At 40.4% G+C, this 17,346-nt stretch overlaps 4 protein-coding genes across 4 annotated transcripts in view; all 4 read right to left on the bottom strand.

Moving 5' to 3' along the window:
* LOC129189690 (protocadherin beta-16-like) overlaps positions 1-17,346 on the bottom strand; it is a 97,365-nt gene that overhangs the window by 53,509 nt on the left and 26,510 nt on the right. The gene's annotated exons all lie outside the window — the stretch shown is intronic.
* Positions 2,558-6,854, bottom strand: LOC129189701 (protocadherin gamma-A11-like). The gene has a single exon (XM_054791658.1). It carries the CDS (start codon positions 4,943-4,945, stop codon positions 2,558-2,560), a length of 2,388 nt encoding a protein of 795 aa, XP_054647633.1. The 5' UTR covers positions 4,946-6,854.
* On the bottom strand, positions 8,285-13,951 carry LOC129189700 (protocadherin gamma-A11-like). The gene has a single exon (XM_054791656.1). The coding sequence runs from the start codon at positions 10,670-10,672 to the stop codon at positions 8,285-8,287; it is 2,388 nt and encodes a 795-aa protein (XP_054647631.1). The 5' UTR covers positions 10,673-13,951.
* On the bottom strand, positions 13,972-16,809 carry LOC129189698 (protocadherin gamma-A11-like). The gene has a single exon (XM_054791654.1). It carries the CDS (start codon positions 16,360-16,362, stop codon positions 13,972-13,974), a length of 2,391 nt encoding a protein of 796 aa, XP_054647629.1. The 5' UTR covers positions 16,363-16,809.

The following is a 17,346-nucleotide window of genomic DNA, read 5'->3' as shown; positions in this document are numbered from 1 at the left end:
AAACTAAACTGTATGTTACGATGGTGTTGTCGCTCTGCTGCCGCTTGTGTGCTTCTGTCTGCAGTGCATCCTCAGACGGCGTGGGTGGAGTCTCCAGCACACACCTGCAGCTAATTCCACCGGGTGCCTTTATAGACCCAGCGGCAGCAGGAACTGGTCGCCAGATTGTACTCTTTGCTACGTGCACCGCTTTGTCCGGCTCCCTAACCAGATCCCTGGCTTTCTGGCTCACCCTTGTTGTTATCTGCTACAGTGGTACTCTCAGCTACACTGACATTGTTCCTGCTCAGGTTTGCCTGCAGTGTCTTTAGTTTAGTTCTAGTTATTTCCCTGTCAGCCTTCTGCTGTCCAAAAGATGATAACAAAGGTGTTTAATAACAAAAGGTGTCTCAGGAGGAGAAAAAGTACAACACAAGTCAAAAGGTACTAGGAAGAAGGCACAAACAGAAAACGCTGTCAGCAGAAAGCTGACAGGGAAATAACAAGAACTAAACTAAAGACACTGCAGGCAAACCTGAGCAGGAACAATGTCAGTGTAGCTGAGAGTACCACTGTAGCAGATAACAACAAGGGTGAGCCAGAAAGCCAGGGATCTGGTTAGGGAGCCGGACAAAGCGGTGCATGTAGCAAAGAGTACAATCTGGCGACCAGTTCCTGCTGCCGCTGGATCTATAAAGGCACCCGGTGGAATTAGCTGCAGGTGTGTGCTGGAGACTCCACCCACGCCGTCTGAGGATGCACTGCAGACAGAAGCACACAAGCGGCAGCAGAGCGACAACACCATCGTAACACTGTACCCTGATACAAAATAAGTATGCTTGGCTCAAGTAATGCAGTCATAAATATGTTTGTGAGGAAACAATGAATATTTGTTATCAAGACATTCATATTTTCTGTTCGTGTAAAACAGTATTATCCGTTAGAGCGATCAAATGTAATTAGATAACCTATGACAACTAATAGGCCTACGGTGCGCCATAATTGCAGTTCATTACAAACCTCGATTTCAAGGTCACGGTTCTGTTCATTTTGGCCACAGTAAAAGAACAAAATACAAAACAACTACTTTTCTTGTAATGATTCTTAAAATGAAGCATGAAAAATTCAATCTGCTGGCAAGTAATTCTCCAATAAGTACAATTCTCAAAAAAAAACAAACAAAAAAATAGCTATTGCATGCAGAAAAATTGGAGGATGTGGGGGGTGCTTTGATACATTTTGTGCATTAAAGATTCTAAAACACAATCCAGTGTCGATCAGCATATTGCATTATAAGCTATATAAGCTTTATGTTACAGGTGACAAAGCTAATTAGAGTAACATCTAATATCTCATTAATGTCCATCCATTTTCTATACCGCTTGTCCTCACTAGGGTGATGGGTGTGCTGGAGCCTATCCTAGGTGTTTTCAGGCAAGAGGCGGGGTACACCATGGAGCCAATTGCAGGGCACATATCGACATCATTCAGACTCACATTCACACCTATGGACAATTTAGACTCTCCAATTAACCTAACATGTACACTTTTGGAATGTAGGAGGATGCCACAGTACCCTAGGAAAACACATGGGGAGAACATACAAAGTCCACACAGAGATGTTCCAACATATGAACCCAGGATATCCTGACTGTGAGGCACCCACATGCTAACCACTAGGCCACCGTGCAGCCCTATCTCAGTGATAATTATTAAGAATAAATTCTTATGAAAAACAAGGTGTGGGCCGAAAATTACACTCGGGCCGCACTTTGGCCACCCCAGGTTTACGGCATTTCTTTTGAGGAAATTGCATGTGCAACAGTAAGAGTTTAAACAGTGTGAATTATTATTTTATTTTTACTACATAAAAGTTCCTTGCATGTTGGCTGAAGTGCAGCATTAATCGTTTCAGACTGTATAGCACTGTCTCAATTTCTACTGAGCAATGCCGACATACTGCTTTCGTCATATACACTTTTATTTGTCCGTTGACAGAAGAGGCTTTTCAGGCTCTGTTTTTTCCTTGGCACTATTGCTAGCCATGACTCCCACTATAGTCAAAGGCTGGGCTGCCCTTTTTTTATTCACATAGATCTCCATTTCCACTTGTAGGCATACCAGGGCTTATGGAGGTGTATTACAAGGTCAAATGCAGATTTCCTGTGCCTCACTTGAAATCAGTACAGTGTGGGAAATCAGTATATTGCAGCTGTACCAAACCAAAGTCACCATACCAAAACACCCGAATATGAATACACAGGTACCGTTACACCTGCATTATAAAACAATCTGTGGTGAACTGTAAACGGCAAGAAATGGTAGAGCACAAGCTTTAAGTGAAAACACTGAATTTAGGAACTAAAGTCTATGTTTGAATAGTGGAACAACAGAATGAAGAAAAATTGTAAATACACAAGAGTTAATCTAATGGGAAGTTTGTTAATCAAGACCAAGAATATACAATTACACTAGTAAACTCGTACAACACCCCGTTTATCCAAATACCGACACAAAGACCAGCAACAGCATTGATAAGTGAATGATTTTGCAAAAAAAAGTAAAACAAAGCAATTGCTCATACCTCAAGGGAACTTTCAGCATCTCCAAACATCTCATCAAAGTCAGTTGGACTTTTCCTCAGAGTCTGGTCAGCTGGCAGTGTGTTGTCATTGTAAGAAGACACAAACTTAAAGTCACTGGTTCTAGAACCTGTTGTCAGGTAGGCGTCATAGTTGTAGGTGCTGCGTAAAGTTCCTGTGCCATCAACATCTGCGTAATTAGGAGGGAGGTATGCACTGGGGATGGCAACTGCTCCATCAAACAACAGTCTGGGCTTTCTCCTGCGACAAAACCTCACACTCAGGACAATGATGATGAAGGTCAGAAAGAAGGTGGACACAGACACCAGTGCGATGATCAGATAAGACGTCAGTTTGGAATTCTTCTCATCATAAGAAATGTCCTTCAGTTCTGGCACCTCAGCCAAGTTATCAGAAATAAGTAAATACATGGAGCAGGTGGCAGAGAGAGGGGGCTGTCCGTTATCTTTCACTGCCACAATCAGGTTCTGTTTCATGCTGTCAGATTCAGAAATGTCCCGCTGGGTCCTGATCTCTCCACTGTGGAGACCAATGGTAAAAAGTCCGGGATCAGTGCACTTGACTATATGATAGGACAGCCAGGCGTTCTGTCCGGAGTCCGCGTCCACCGCTATCACTTTGGACACCACAGAGCCTCCATGTGCAGCTTTGGGGACCAGCTCAGTCATGAAGGAGTTGCCCTCTGGGGAGGGGTACAGTATCTGAGGAGAGTTGTCATTCACATCTGATATGAACACACTGACACTCACGTTGCTGCTCAGAGGAGGAGAACCGTTGTCTCTGGCCATGACGTGGATTTTAAAACTTCTCAGGTGTTCATAATCAAAAGACCTGACAGCATGGATCACTCCAGTGTCCCCGTTAACAGATACATAGGAAGACATCGGGGCACCGTTCACCTCAGAGGCTAGCAGAGAATAAATCACGGTACCATTCTGCCTCCAGTCAGGGTCTCGAGCACTAACAGAACATAAAGTGGAGCCAGCTTTGTTATTTTCACTCACATATGCACTGTAGGACTGTTCCTCAAACACAGGTGGGTTGTCATTGATGTCTGCTACCGATAAGTGAATACTTTTAGAGGAAGACAGAGGAGCTGAGCCCTCATCAGTGGCACTGATTTTAAAGTTGTAATCAGATACTAGCTCACGGTCCAGTTGTCCAGTAGTCACCAGAGAATAATAGTTTTTAATAGAAGGAACTAACTTAAAGGGGACATTTTGTTGAATGGAGCAGTCGATTTGTCCGTTCTTCTCTGAGTCTCTGTCCTGCACATTAATGATGCCCACCTCTGTACCAGGTGACAAATTCTCAGGTACTGGATTGGACAGTGACTTTAAGTTGATTACAGGAGCATTGTCATTTACATCAGTGACAGAAATAATCACTTTTGCATATGAGGACAGTCCCAGTCCATCTTTGGCTTTGACACGTATTTCATATGATGTTCTAGATTCATAGTCAACAGTGCCAGTTACTCTTATTGCACCCAGTTTACGATCAATACTGAATGTCTTCCTCACATCTTCAGTAACATGACTAAAGTCATATGTCACTTCTCCATTCAGTCCTTCATCAGCATCAGTAGCACTAACATTAATCACTATTGTATTTTGAGGGGAGTTTTCAGGTAGACTGGCTTTATAAACAGCCTGACTGAACACTGGGGCGTTATCATTAGCATCCAGCACAGTGACGTGTATGACTACTGTACCTGATCTCTGAGGAGAGCCGCCATCTAAAGCTGTGAGAAGTAAATTAATGTCCTGTTCATGTTCACGGTCAAGCTCTTTGTCAAGAACAAGCTCTATTGTGCTGCCACTAACAGCCAGAACGAAATTATCATTCTTCTTAAGGATATACTGTTGTACTGAATTTTGTGCTACATCCTCATCATGCGCCCCTTCTATCACAAAACGAGCTCCTCTAACGGCCGACTCGCGTATCTCCAAATCAATCAAGTCATCGTTAAATACTGGTGCGTTATCATTAACATCTTGAATGTGCAGATTAATTCGATGAAGCTCCAAAGGATTCTCCAGCACGACCTCATGTTTTAGGACACACGAAGCCTTGTCGCCACAAAGCCCCTCTCGGTCAATCCTGTCGGCGACAATCAGCTCTCCGCTTTTCACGTTTAGATCACAATAACGTTTGCCGCTCCCCTCGGCGTCGATGCGGGCTTTCCTGGCGGACAGCGCGCTCGCCTCCAGTCCGAGATCCTTGGCTAAATTCCCAATAACAGATCCTCGTTTCATCTCTTCTGGAAAGGAAAAGCTCACGTCTCCATATGCGCAATTGAACAAAAAGAGGAGGAAATAAAGCGTGTGCGAGTGAAGTAAAGATGCTTTACAATCCATCATGGCTCCCAACACACTGTAGAATGATGCAATGTGGTCTACAAAATCATTAACATCAGAACTGAATGCCAGTCCGCTGTAAAAGACAAAAGGGCGTGCAATAATTTGAAGACTGGTCTATTGCGCCACCGTGAGTATGTGTGATGTATATTAAAAATGTTTGTATTTACCAACCACACGTCTAGCAACACAAACCCTTTTTCGCACCGAATATGTAGAAATCACATCATAATTAACTAACTTTAACCACGTCTATTATAAGTTTTAATGTAGAGCTAAAATATTGCAGGCCTTTTTACGGGTAGATCGATGTCATAGTGCTTTCATTAAACTGAATAAAAACATGCATATTTTAATCTACAATATGCCACGTTATAACCTTATGTACAATCATGTTGAGGTCATAAACTAAATAGTCATTGAAATGATGTGGACTTGAATCTGCATTAAATCAAAAATATATGCAGTACAAAAATGATACACAACTAACTAACTGGACTAAATAGACATTATTAGCCCAGCCGAGCACAGTTCCAATACAGTAGCAGAATAATTAATAAAAACGTAAATCCTTCACTAGTCACCCAATATAATTAAGTGTAATCACATTAAAGTTAAAGTCCTTCATGAATATTAATAAAATAATAAAATATTAACTTTGAACAACTGGGGGAAAAACACTCTCCATGACAATGACACTCTTGAATTAATCAGCATATATTTAAACTTTCTATGGAAACTCCAGATGTTCAAATTCTGGTTATGTTACTGTGATTTTACATAAAATGTAATTGATATAGGACAGACACTAAAAATAGCATCTTTGCACAAAACTTTTTAAGTCGCTAAAAAGGTACACTCACACGGGAATCTCACAACAAAAGTGAATCTGAACATTTTAGCTTTTCAAGTTTGACAATCTAGAAGAAGATATTTTTAAAGCATTTTTACTATGGCACTTACTTGAAACCAAGAATGATGTCAAGATGAACGCCATTGGTTAAATGCTTTTCTATTGGTTAAGTGCTTTTCTATTCCAAAATACTAATAACTTCTCATGAAGAAAAACAATCATCAATTTAATTTCAGTCAACATTTTGGATTGTCTGCGTGACCCACAAGTAAATGTAAACGGACCAAATTTCTACATGAAACAACAGCTTATACCTTCTCACCTGTCAGTAAATTGTCTTATCTTAAATCACCATCCAACATCTATGAAGACCAGAAGACGAAGGTTTTGCTTTGAACATCTTGATGAATTAGCAATGTCAAGGTAACTAACTGTAGGAAGATGTCATATTACCGCCTGATGATAACTGCATGACACCATAACCCAATTTTATGCCTAGATTTGTTGTATAATAAGTGCATTCAAATGGTAATGGTACAATCAGACTGCAACCACTGCACTTGTCAACAAATGAAATATAATCCTACAATTGAACACTGAAAGAAAATTGTCATTTAAACAACAACGCTAAAGGAGCTACAGAGCTACAAATGCAGTGCTATTCACTCCCTTTGGATATAAAAATAACACTTCAAGCAACTCAGAGAAGAGATCATTGAAAAGTTTAGGGCAGTATTCCATCCATAAGTATTCCATCCCACAGAGTACAGATCAGTTCATAATTAAAAAATGGAAGGACATCGCACTTTTCTAAATCTGCTGAGAGCTAGCCGTTCTCACAAACTGATGTGATCGCGCAAGAAATGTCTGGTGAGGGAGGGCACCAAGATGCCTACGACCACTCTGAAGGAGTGTTGCGCTGGCTCTTCACCAGTTGTAGCTGCATGAGTGAGTGGCAAAGAGAAAGCTACAGTTTAAACAAACTCACATGAAATATTGCCTGGAATTAGCCCAAAGGAGGAAGAAGGTTCTTTGGTCTGATGAGACAAAATGAGCTTTTCAGCCATCAGACTAGACCTATGTTTGGCGAACACCAAACATTACACATCATCACAAACACACAATATCCACTGTGAAGCAAGGTGGTGGCAACACCATTTTGTGTGGATGCTTCTCAGCAGCAGGCCCTGAAAGGCTTGGAAAAATGTACATGAACATGAATGCACAAAAATATCAGCAGATGCCAGAGGATAATTTCTTTCAATCTACAAGAGAGCTACGTCGTAGGAGAACATTTATTGTCCAGCAAAACCAGGAACTCCGGCCATACAACAAAAGCTACACAGACATAGTTCAAAGACAAGGTGAATGTTCTACGATCCCCGAGCAACCCATCTTGAGACTGAGCTTGTGCAAGGAGGAATGAAGAAAAATTGAATTGAAGAGATGTGCAAGCCTGACAGAGACATATCCACTCAGACCCAATGCTGTGATCGCAACCAAAGGTACATGTACTTAATACTGATCTGAAGGGGGCGAATACTTATGCAGTCATTTTTTATTTAATGCTATATCTTTATAATTAATTGACACCAATTTCACGTGAAAGGAACGTCTTTTTTTTCATGGCAAATTTTTGTCAAAAAAAGCCAAATTGCATTGACCATGATTTCATTTATAAAAACAACAAAATGCTGAAACCATCCGAGGGAGGTGAATACTTTCAAAAGACAATGGAAATTGGAAATGCAGACCATGAAAAGTGTCACCAGGACTGAACAATAACATGATGTCCAAGATTCTATTGATCAACGTTATACTGTATTTATATTGCAGACTGTTCCTGAGACATCCGAGACACAATTTATTTTAGCCAACGTAAATGTAACCAAGAAAGGTATTTTGCAACAACGGCGGGCTACACAAAAAAGCATTTCTCTATGAGCTGAAGATGATTCAAAATCATGACAAACAACACTATAATAATTAGTTTGCAACCAATTCACAATTTTAAAAAGTCATAATTTTCTCAAAGACAGACACCACTAATTGTATTCATAACGGTGTGGATGAAAACATGATTTTCCCTACCCTAAAAGCAAATTGTGCATTTGCACGTACAGTAAGTCAGAACTGACACACTATAGGTACGAGTTAGACAATCCAGTCATAATAAACAATATGTTTATGTGAAGAAATTGAATTGATCATTGTTCCTTTATATTGTTAATGTGTGATAACAAAATTATCTCTGAGAACAGAAAATTGAATAAAAGCAGTCTGAATATAGTGGCAAAACTGGATAATGGAGCAAAAACATTGAAGTTAAACTAATGGCATGGTTGCTAAAGGCCAATGGTATACAGTTATGCTCCTGTACATGAACTACACCCAGTTTATCCAGATGTCTCAACAAAAACCCAAACAGCATGGAAGAATGCATGCATGTGGAAAACAATTAATTTGATGAAGTAAAATGGGATTCTAATTCATACCTCCGGGGAACCTTGAGTATCTCCAAACATCTCATCAAAGTCAGTTGGACTTTTCCTCAGAGTCTGGTCAGCTGGCAGTGTGTTGTCGTTGTAAGAAGACACAAACTTAAAGTCACTGGTTCTAGAACCTGTTGTCAGGTAGGCGTCATAGTTGTAGGTGCTGCGTAAAGTTCCTGTGCCGTCAACATCTGCATAATTAGGAGGGAGATAAGCGCTGGGGATGGCAACTGCTCCATCAAACAACAGTCTGGGCTTTCTCCTGCGACAAAACCGCACACCCAGGACGATGATGATGAAGGTCAGAAAGAATGTGGACACAGACACCAGTGCGATGATCAGATAAGACGTCAGTTTGGAATTCTTCTCATCATAAGAAATGTCCTTCAGTTCTGGCACCTCAGCCAAGTTATCAGAAATAAGTAAATACATGGAGCAGGTGGCAGAGAGAGGGGGCTGTCCGTTATCTTTCACTGCCACAATCAGGTTCTGTTTCATGCTGTCAGATTCAGAAATGTCCCGCTGGGTCCTGATCTCTCCGCTATGGAGACCAATGGTGAAAAGTCCCGGATCAGTGGACTTGACTATATGATAGGACAGCCAGGCGTTCTGTCCAGAGTCTGAATCCACTGCGATCACTTTGGACACCACAGAGCCTCCATGTGCAGCTTTGGGGACCAGCTCGGTCATGAAGGAGTTGCCCTCTGGGGAGGGGTACAGTATCTGAGGAGAGTTGTCATTCACATCTGATATGAACACACTGACGCTCACGTTGCTGCTCAGAGGAGGAGAACCGTTGTCTCTGGCCATGACGTGGACTTTAAAACTTCTCAGGTGTTCATAATCAAATGATCTGACAGCATGGATCACTCCAGTGTCTCCATTAACAGATACATAGGAGGTCACCGGTGCACCGTTCACCTCAGCGGCGTACAGAGAATAAATCACGGTACCGTTCTGTCTAAAGTCAAGGTCTTGAGCACTAACGGAACATAAAATGGAGCCAGCTTTGTTATTTTCACTCACATATGCACTGTACGACTGTTCCTCAAACACAGGTGGGTTGTCATTGATGTCTGCTACGGAGAAGTGAATAATTTTAGAGGAGGACAGAGGAGGAGAGCCCTCATCAGTGGCACTGATTGTAATGTTGTAATCAGACACTAGTTCACGGTCCAGTTGTCCAGTAGTCACCAGAGAATAATAGTTTTTAATAGAAGGAACTAACTTAAAGGGGACATTTTGTTGAATGGAGCAGCGGACCTGGCCATTTTTGTCAGAGTCTCTGTCCTGCACATTAATGATGCCCACCTCTGTACCAGGTGACACATTCTCTGGTACTGAATTAGACAGTGACTTTAAGTTGATTACAGGAGCATTGTCATTTACATCGGTGATAGAAATAATGACTTTTGCATAACAGGACAGTCCCAGTCCATCTTTGGCTTTCACACGTATTTCATATGATGTTCTAGATTCATAGTCAACATTGCCAGTTACTCTTATTGCACCCACTTTACGATCAATAGTGAATAATTTCTCCACATCTTCTGTTACGTGTCCAAAATCATAACTGACTTCTCCATTGACTCCTTCATCAGCATCAGTCGCACTAACATTAATCACTATTGTATTTGGAGGAGAGTTTTCAGGCAGTCTGGCTTTATAAACAGCCTGACTGAACACTGGGGCGTTATCATTAGCATCCAGCACAGTGACGTGTATGACTACTGTACCTGATCTCTGAGGAGAGCCGCCATCTAAAGCTGTGAGAAGTAAATTAATTTCCTGTTGATATTCACGGTCAAGCTCTTTATCAAGAACAAGCTCTATTGTGTTACTACTGACAGTCAGAATGAAATTATCATTCTTTCTAAGGATATACTGCTTTACTGAATTTTGTCCTATGTCTGCATCGTGCCCCTCTTCTATGCCAAAACGAGCTCCTTTGAAGGCTGACTCACGTATCTCCAAATTAATCACGTTGTCTTTAAACATTGGCGCGTTGTCATTAACATCTTGAATGTGTAGATTTATTCGATGAAGCTCCAAAGGATTCTCCAGCACGACCTCATGTTTTAGAACACACGAAGCCTTGTCTCCACAAAGCCCCTCTCGGTCAATCCTGTCGGCGACAATCAGCTCTCCGCTTTTCATGTTTAGATCACAGTAACGTCTACCGCTCCCTTCGGCGTCGATGCGGGCTTTCCTGGCGGACAGCGCGCTCGCCTCCAGTCCGAGATCCTTGGCTAAATTCCCAATAACAGATCCTCGTTTCATCTCCTCGGGAAAGGAAAAGCTCACGTCTCCATTTGCACAATTCAACAAAAAGAGGAATAAAAGAAAGGTGCGCGAGTGAAAGAAAGATGTTTTAGAATCCATCATGAGCGCCCTCCTGACACGCTGTAGAATGATACAATGTGGTCTACAAAATCACTAACATCACAACTGAACGTCAGTCCACTGCAAAAGACAAAAGGGCGTTCAACGATTTGAAGGTTGGTCTATTGCGCCACCGTGAGCATGTTGTGATGTATATTACAATTGTTGTATTTACTAAACACACTCTATAGGAACACTATAAATACAAAAAAAATTCCACACCGATATGTTTTAAATTATTGCAATAAAATACAGCTTAAGTAATTAATTTTAACAACATCTATTATAAAGGTAAGGCCTAATGTAAAGATAAAAGACGACATTTTAATGGGTGTACCCATGAATCACGATTTCAATTAGCTGAAAACCTGCGCATTTTCATCAACATCATGCCACATCCTACATTGATATACAATACCTTTGATGTCATGAACTGGCCATTGAATAGATGTGGACTTGAATTTGCATTTAATCAAAAATGTGTGCAGTACAAAAATGAAAACATTAAGTTTTGTAAGGTTTATGAACAAAATAGGTATTGTAAGCCAAACACAATTCCGATAATAGATTCATCATTTGAATTAACTATAAAGCCTTCACTATTCGCACAGTAAAATTAAGTATAGTCATTAATGTTAAGAAAATAATAAAATATTAATTTTTAGCAAAACAAAAACAAAAACACTTCACATGACGACTACAATTTGAATTAAACAGCTAATATTTACACTTTCAATGGAAACTCCCGATGTTCAAATCCTGGTTGTGTTATTGCGATTATCTCACATATAAATGTAATCAATATAAGACAGCTGTTAAAATAAGAGTGTCTTTGCACAAAACTATTTCAGTGGCTAAAAGGCGGATTCATAAGCATATGGGAATCTTCCAGCACGGGTGAAGATGAATCTGAACATCCTTTTATGCCTTTTGAAGTTTGAAAATCTATAGAAGAAAAATTAAACAGTATGAAACGTATTCTGCATGCCTTATTTACTATATAGGCTATTTCAGGCATGCAGCGTACGGCAGTGCAACAAGCAAGTACAGTACTTTGAAGCTAACATGATTAAATGACTTATTTGAAAGAGTACAGAAGAACCACCTATGATGCCAAAATGAACCCCACTGGTTAAATACCCTCTAAGACTGAAAATAATGTTAAGCTTATACCACAGTGACTATGCTCTATTACTTTAAAAACACTAATAACTTCCCATAAAGAAAAACAATCACCTTTTTAATTCTCATCAACTTGAATGCACACTGACCAAATTTCTACATAAAACATCACATACCACACGTCCTCTCAGTAAATTGTCTGATATCACCATCCAATATAAAGATGAGAATAACAATGTTTTACTTTGAACATCTTAATTACTTGGCAAAGTCAAGGAAACTAACACTAGATGAGGCACCGCATTACCATCTGATAAGCACTGCAGCATAACATAACGTATGACTATATTTGTTATGTGTGCATTCAAATGACCTTTCGACAAATTAATAATCCTACAATAGAACATTGGAAGACAATTATTATTTAAACAGTAAAGTTCAAGGAAAAAAAGAGGTACAAATGTACAGTGCCTTGCAAAAGTATTCACCTCCTTGGATGTTTCAGGATTTTACAGTATTGCTTGTATAAATGAAATCATGGTCAGTGTAATTTGTTTGCTTCCATGTCCTACAGGGAATATAGCAAATAGCTGTAAATTTATAAATAGCTGTAAAAAAAAAAAAAAAAATCACAACTGTGAAGGTACAGTAAATCACTGTAAAAGTAATGCACTTATTAGCCAGAAATTTGCTGTGAATTTACAGTGGACAATTTTTACAACGTTGCACATCACCACAAATACACCATCTCCACTGTAAAGCTTGGTGGTGGCAACATCATGTTGTGGAAAAGCTTCTCAGCAGCAGGCCCCAGAAGGTTTGTAAATATAGAGGTGAACATTAATGCACAAAACTAACAGCAAATCTTGGAGGATAATATTTTTCAATCTGCAAGAGAAGTATTCCTTAGGAGAAGATTTATTTTCCAGCAAGACAGCGACTCTAAGCATACAGCAGAAGCTACACAGAGCTAGATCAAAGACAACACGGTACATGTTTTAGAGTGGCCAAATCCAAGACAAGATCTCAATCCAACTGAGAATTTGTGGCTGGACTTGAAAAGATATGGTCACACCTGATCTCCAAGCAACCTGACAGGGTTTGAGCAAGGAGGAATGGCAAAAAATTGTAGTGTCGAGATGTGCCAGCCTGATTGAGGTATACACATACTGTATACACACACAGACTCAGTGCTATGATTGCAGCCAAGATTGCATCTACTAAAGACTGATCTTAGGAGGTGAATACTTATGCCTTCATTTACTTTAACTTATATATGTTTAATTGACTGACAACAATTTGTACAAATCTGTTTTTACTTTGACACAGAACACGTTTTTTTTTTCAAATTCTTGACAAAAAAGCCAAATTACACTGATCATGATTTCATTTATAAAAGCAATAAAATGATGAAAATCCTATGGGGTGAATAGTTTTGCAAGCCACATATGTCACCACAACTCAACAGTCCAAGATGTCCAAGATTCTGTTGATCAACGTTATACTGTAGTCATATTGCAGACTGTTCATGTGACATCCAAAACACAATTTACTGTAGCCAACGTAAGTGGCACCCAGAAAGGCATTTTTCAACAAGAACAGGCTAAAAAGAATAGGCTATACAAAAACCATTTCTTGATTAGCTGAATATGATCACAGATCATGACAAACGACACCTTGTCATCATCATAAGTTTGCTTGAAGACCTTTTGCAACCAATTCAAAACAAAAAAGTAACATGATAATGTTCTCAAAAACAGACACTACCATTTAAATAAGGACGTGGACTTAACCATGATTTTCCGTACACTAAAATTAAATTGTACATTTGCATGTACAGTAAGTCAGAACTGCTACACAATAGGTGGATGTTAGAAAATCCAGTCATAATAAGTTATGCTTGTGTGATCCACTGGATGATTCATTGATTAAGGCATTGGTATTGCCTTTGTGTGACAACATTGTCTTTGAGAACAGTAAATGTATATAGTGTTTTTATGTCTGAATATGGGACAGCTGAGTGAACGCAGCAAAAACTGAAGTTATACTACTGGCATACTTGCTAGGCCAAGAATATGAAGTTATTCTCATGTAACATGAACAATAATATATCCATTATGTCTCAACAAAGACCCCAAATAGCATATCTGAGTGCAAGTAAAATACTGTAGGACTCTTATTCATACCTCCAGGGAGTCTTGAGCTTCTCCAAACATCTCATCAAAGTCAGAAGGACTTTTCCTCAGAGTCTGGTCAGCAGGCAGTGTGTTGTCATTGTAAGAAGACACAAACTTAAAGTCACTGGTTCTAGAACCTGTTGTCAAGTAGGCGTCATAGTTGTAGGTGCTGCGTAAAGTTCCTGTGCCATCAACATCTGCGTAATTAGGAGGGAGATACGCACTGGGGATGGCAACTGCTCCATCAAACAACAGTCTGGGCTTTCTCCTGCGACAAAACCGCACACCCAGGACGATGATGATGAAGGTCAGAAAGAAGGTGGACACAGACACCAGCGCGATGATCAGATAAGACGTCAGTTTGGAATTCTTCTCATCATAAGAAATGTCCTTCAGTTCTGGCACCTCAGCCAAGTTATCAGAAATAAGTAAATACATGGAGCAGGTGGCAGAGAGAGGGGGCTGTCCGTTATCTTTCACTGCCACAATCAGGTTCTGTTTCATGCTGTCAGATTCAGAAATGTCCCGCTGGGTCCTGATCTCTCCACTGTGGAGACCAATGGTGAAAAGTCCCGGATCAGTGGACTTGACTATATGGTAGGACAGCCAGGCGTTCTGTCCAGAGTCCGCATCCACCGCTATCACTTTGGACACCACAGAGCCTCCATGTGCAGCTTTGGGGACCAGCTCAGTCATGAAGGAGTTGCCCTCTGGGGAGGGGTACAGTATCTGAGGAGAGTTGTCATTCACATCTGATATGAACACACTGACACTCACGTTGCTGCTCAGAGGAGGAGAACCGTTGTCTCTGGCCATGACGTGGATTTTAAAACTTCTCAAGTGTTCATAATCAAACGACCTGACAGCATGGATCACTCCAGTGTCCCCATTAACAGATACATAGGAAGACACCGGGGCACCGTTAATCTCAGCAGCTAGCAGAGAGTAAATCACGGTACCATTCTGTCTCCAGTCAGGGTCTCCAGCACTAACGGTACATAAAGTGGAACCGGCTTTGTTATTTTCACTCAAATATGCACTGTAGGACTGTTCTTCAAACACAGGTGGGTTGTCGTTGATGTCTGCTACAGATAAGTGAATACTTTTAGAGGAGGACTGAGGAGGAGAGCCCTCATCAGTAGCACTGATTGTAATGTTGTAATCAGACACTAGTTCACGGTCCAGTTGTCCAGTAGTCACCAGAGAATAATAGTTTTTAATAGAAGGAACTAACTTAAAGGGGACATTTTGTTGAACGGAGCAGCGGACTTGTCCATTCTTCTCAGAGTCTCTGTCCTGCACATTAATGATGCCCACCTCTGTACCAGGTGATACATTCTCTGGTACTAGATTAGACAGTGATTCTAATTGAATCATTGGAGCATTGTCGTTTCCATCAGTGATAGAAATGATCACTTTGGCATAAGAGGACAGCCCTAATCCATCTTTGGCTTTCACACGGATTTCATAGGATGTGCTCGATTCATAGTCAACTGTGCCAGTCACTCTTATTTCACCCACTTTACGATCAATACTGAATATTTTCTCCACATCTTCTGTAACATGACCAAAGTCGTACGTCACTTCTCCATTCAGTCCTTCATCAGCATCAGTAGCACTAACATTAATCACTATTGTATCAGGAGGAGAATTTTCAGGCAGACTGGCTTTATAAACAGCCTGACTGAACACTGGGGCGTTATCATTAGCATCCAGCACAGTGACGTGTATGGCTACTGTACCTGATCTCTGAGGAGAACCGCCATCTAAAGCTGTGAGAAGTAAATTCATCTCACTTTGCTTTTCACGGTCAAGCTCTTTGTCAAGAACCAGCTGTATTGTGTTGCCACTGACAGACAAAACAAAATTATCATTCTTTTTCAGGTTGTATTGTTGAACTGAATTTTGTCCTATGTCCGTGTCGTGTGCCTCTTCTATGCCAAAACGAGCTCCTTTGGTGGCTGACTCACGTATCTCCAAATTAATCACGTTGTCTTTAAACATTGGCACGTTATCATTCACGTCTTGAATGTGCAGACTGATTCGATGAAGCTCCAAGGGATTCTGCAGTACAAGCTCATGTTTTAGGACACACGAAGCCTTGTCGCCACAAAGCCCCTCTCGGTCAATCCTGTCGGCGACAACCAGCTCTCCGCTTTTCATGTTTAGATCACAATAACGTTTACCGCTCCCCTCGGCGTTAATGCGGGCTTTTCTGCTGGACAGCGCGCTGGCTCCCAGACCGAGATCCTTGGCTAAATTCCCAATAACCGATCCTCGCTTCATCTCCTCAGGAAAGGAAAAGCTCACGTCTCCATATGTGGAATGCAGCAAAAAGAGGAGATAATAAAAGGTGCGCACTACAAACCGTGTGCGGCTTGAATCCATCATCATGTGTCAAGATGATGGAAAAAAAAGAGATTCAGCTCTCAGTTAAAATATATGATTATCCTCTGAAAGCAATTCGCTGTGGTCCTTCTTAGAACCAGACTATATGTGCTAAAACGCCCTACCACAAAGGGCTGAGGAAAACAGACATTTTAAGACAGTTATATAGCGACACCTAGAGTAAGATTTAAATATCACACTAACAATAAAAACTGTTATCACACACATAATATTTTTAAATATGAATTGTTGGTCTTAATGTGGATCATAAACTTGAACTGTGGCATTAGAAGCGGGTGTATACAACATCAAACTTATCAAATTATCAATAAGTACATTGGCCCATACCTGCCTTTCATTTCTGTCGCTATGAAGGAAAACCACAGATTTTAAAAAGAATGTAGTCATGCAATAGAAACAGTCTGAAAAAGTGTATCGAGGTCATTTCATGAGCACAATTTCAGAAGATATCCTCAGCGAACAGTGTAGCACACGAAAATGCACTCTCAAGCAAGAAATATTACATACAGTACAGTATGTGCTCTGGACAGTTAATTATACAACCATTCATCATTTTACAGTATATACAGTAGGCTCAGTTACACATCATCTAGTATAATAAGGCAGTCTCTCGGACAACAAAAGAACACCTCCTCGACTTTAACAAGAAAGAGAACCATTTGGGATGAGACAAATTAAATTAGGTAAACAATGTTTGCTGCCAAATGATCACATAATAGATTCTATTTTACAGTAGTTTACACATTTCCTCGTTGTCTGAACTCTCTATTATGTTGTCATTTAGTGATTATAGCCTATTGTGTCTGTCAAGATGTCATTCTAGTTGTGGTTGAAAATGTTCTTCGAGAACATGATTTCATAATAACAAGATGCAAACTAATCATTCTGGAACTACGCCAATGTGACTACAACTGACCTCCAAATAACACCAACATGCCACAGCACAAATACTTTATAAACTACACCAAG

Source organism: Dunckerocampus dactyliophorus, chromosome 11 (assembly GCF_027744805.1).
Source record: "Dunckerocampus dactyliophorus isolate RoL2022-P2 chromosome 11, RoL_Ddac_1.1, whole genome shotgun sequence".
NCBI lineage: Eukaryota > Metazoa > Chordata > Actinopteri > Syngnathiformes > Syngnathidae > Dunckerocampus > Dunckerocampus dactyliophorus.
The sequence above is the reverse complement of the archived record's forward strand: the minus strand, read 5'-3'. Positions and strand labels throughout refer to the sequence as shown.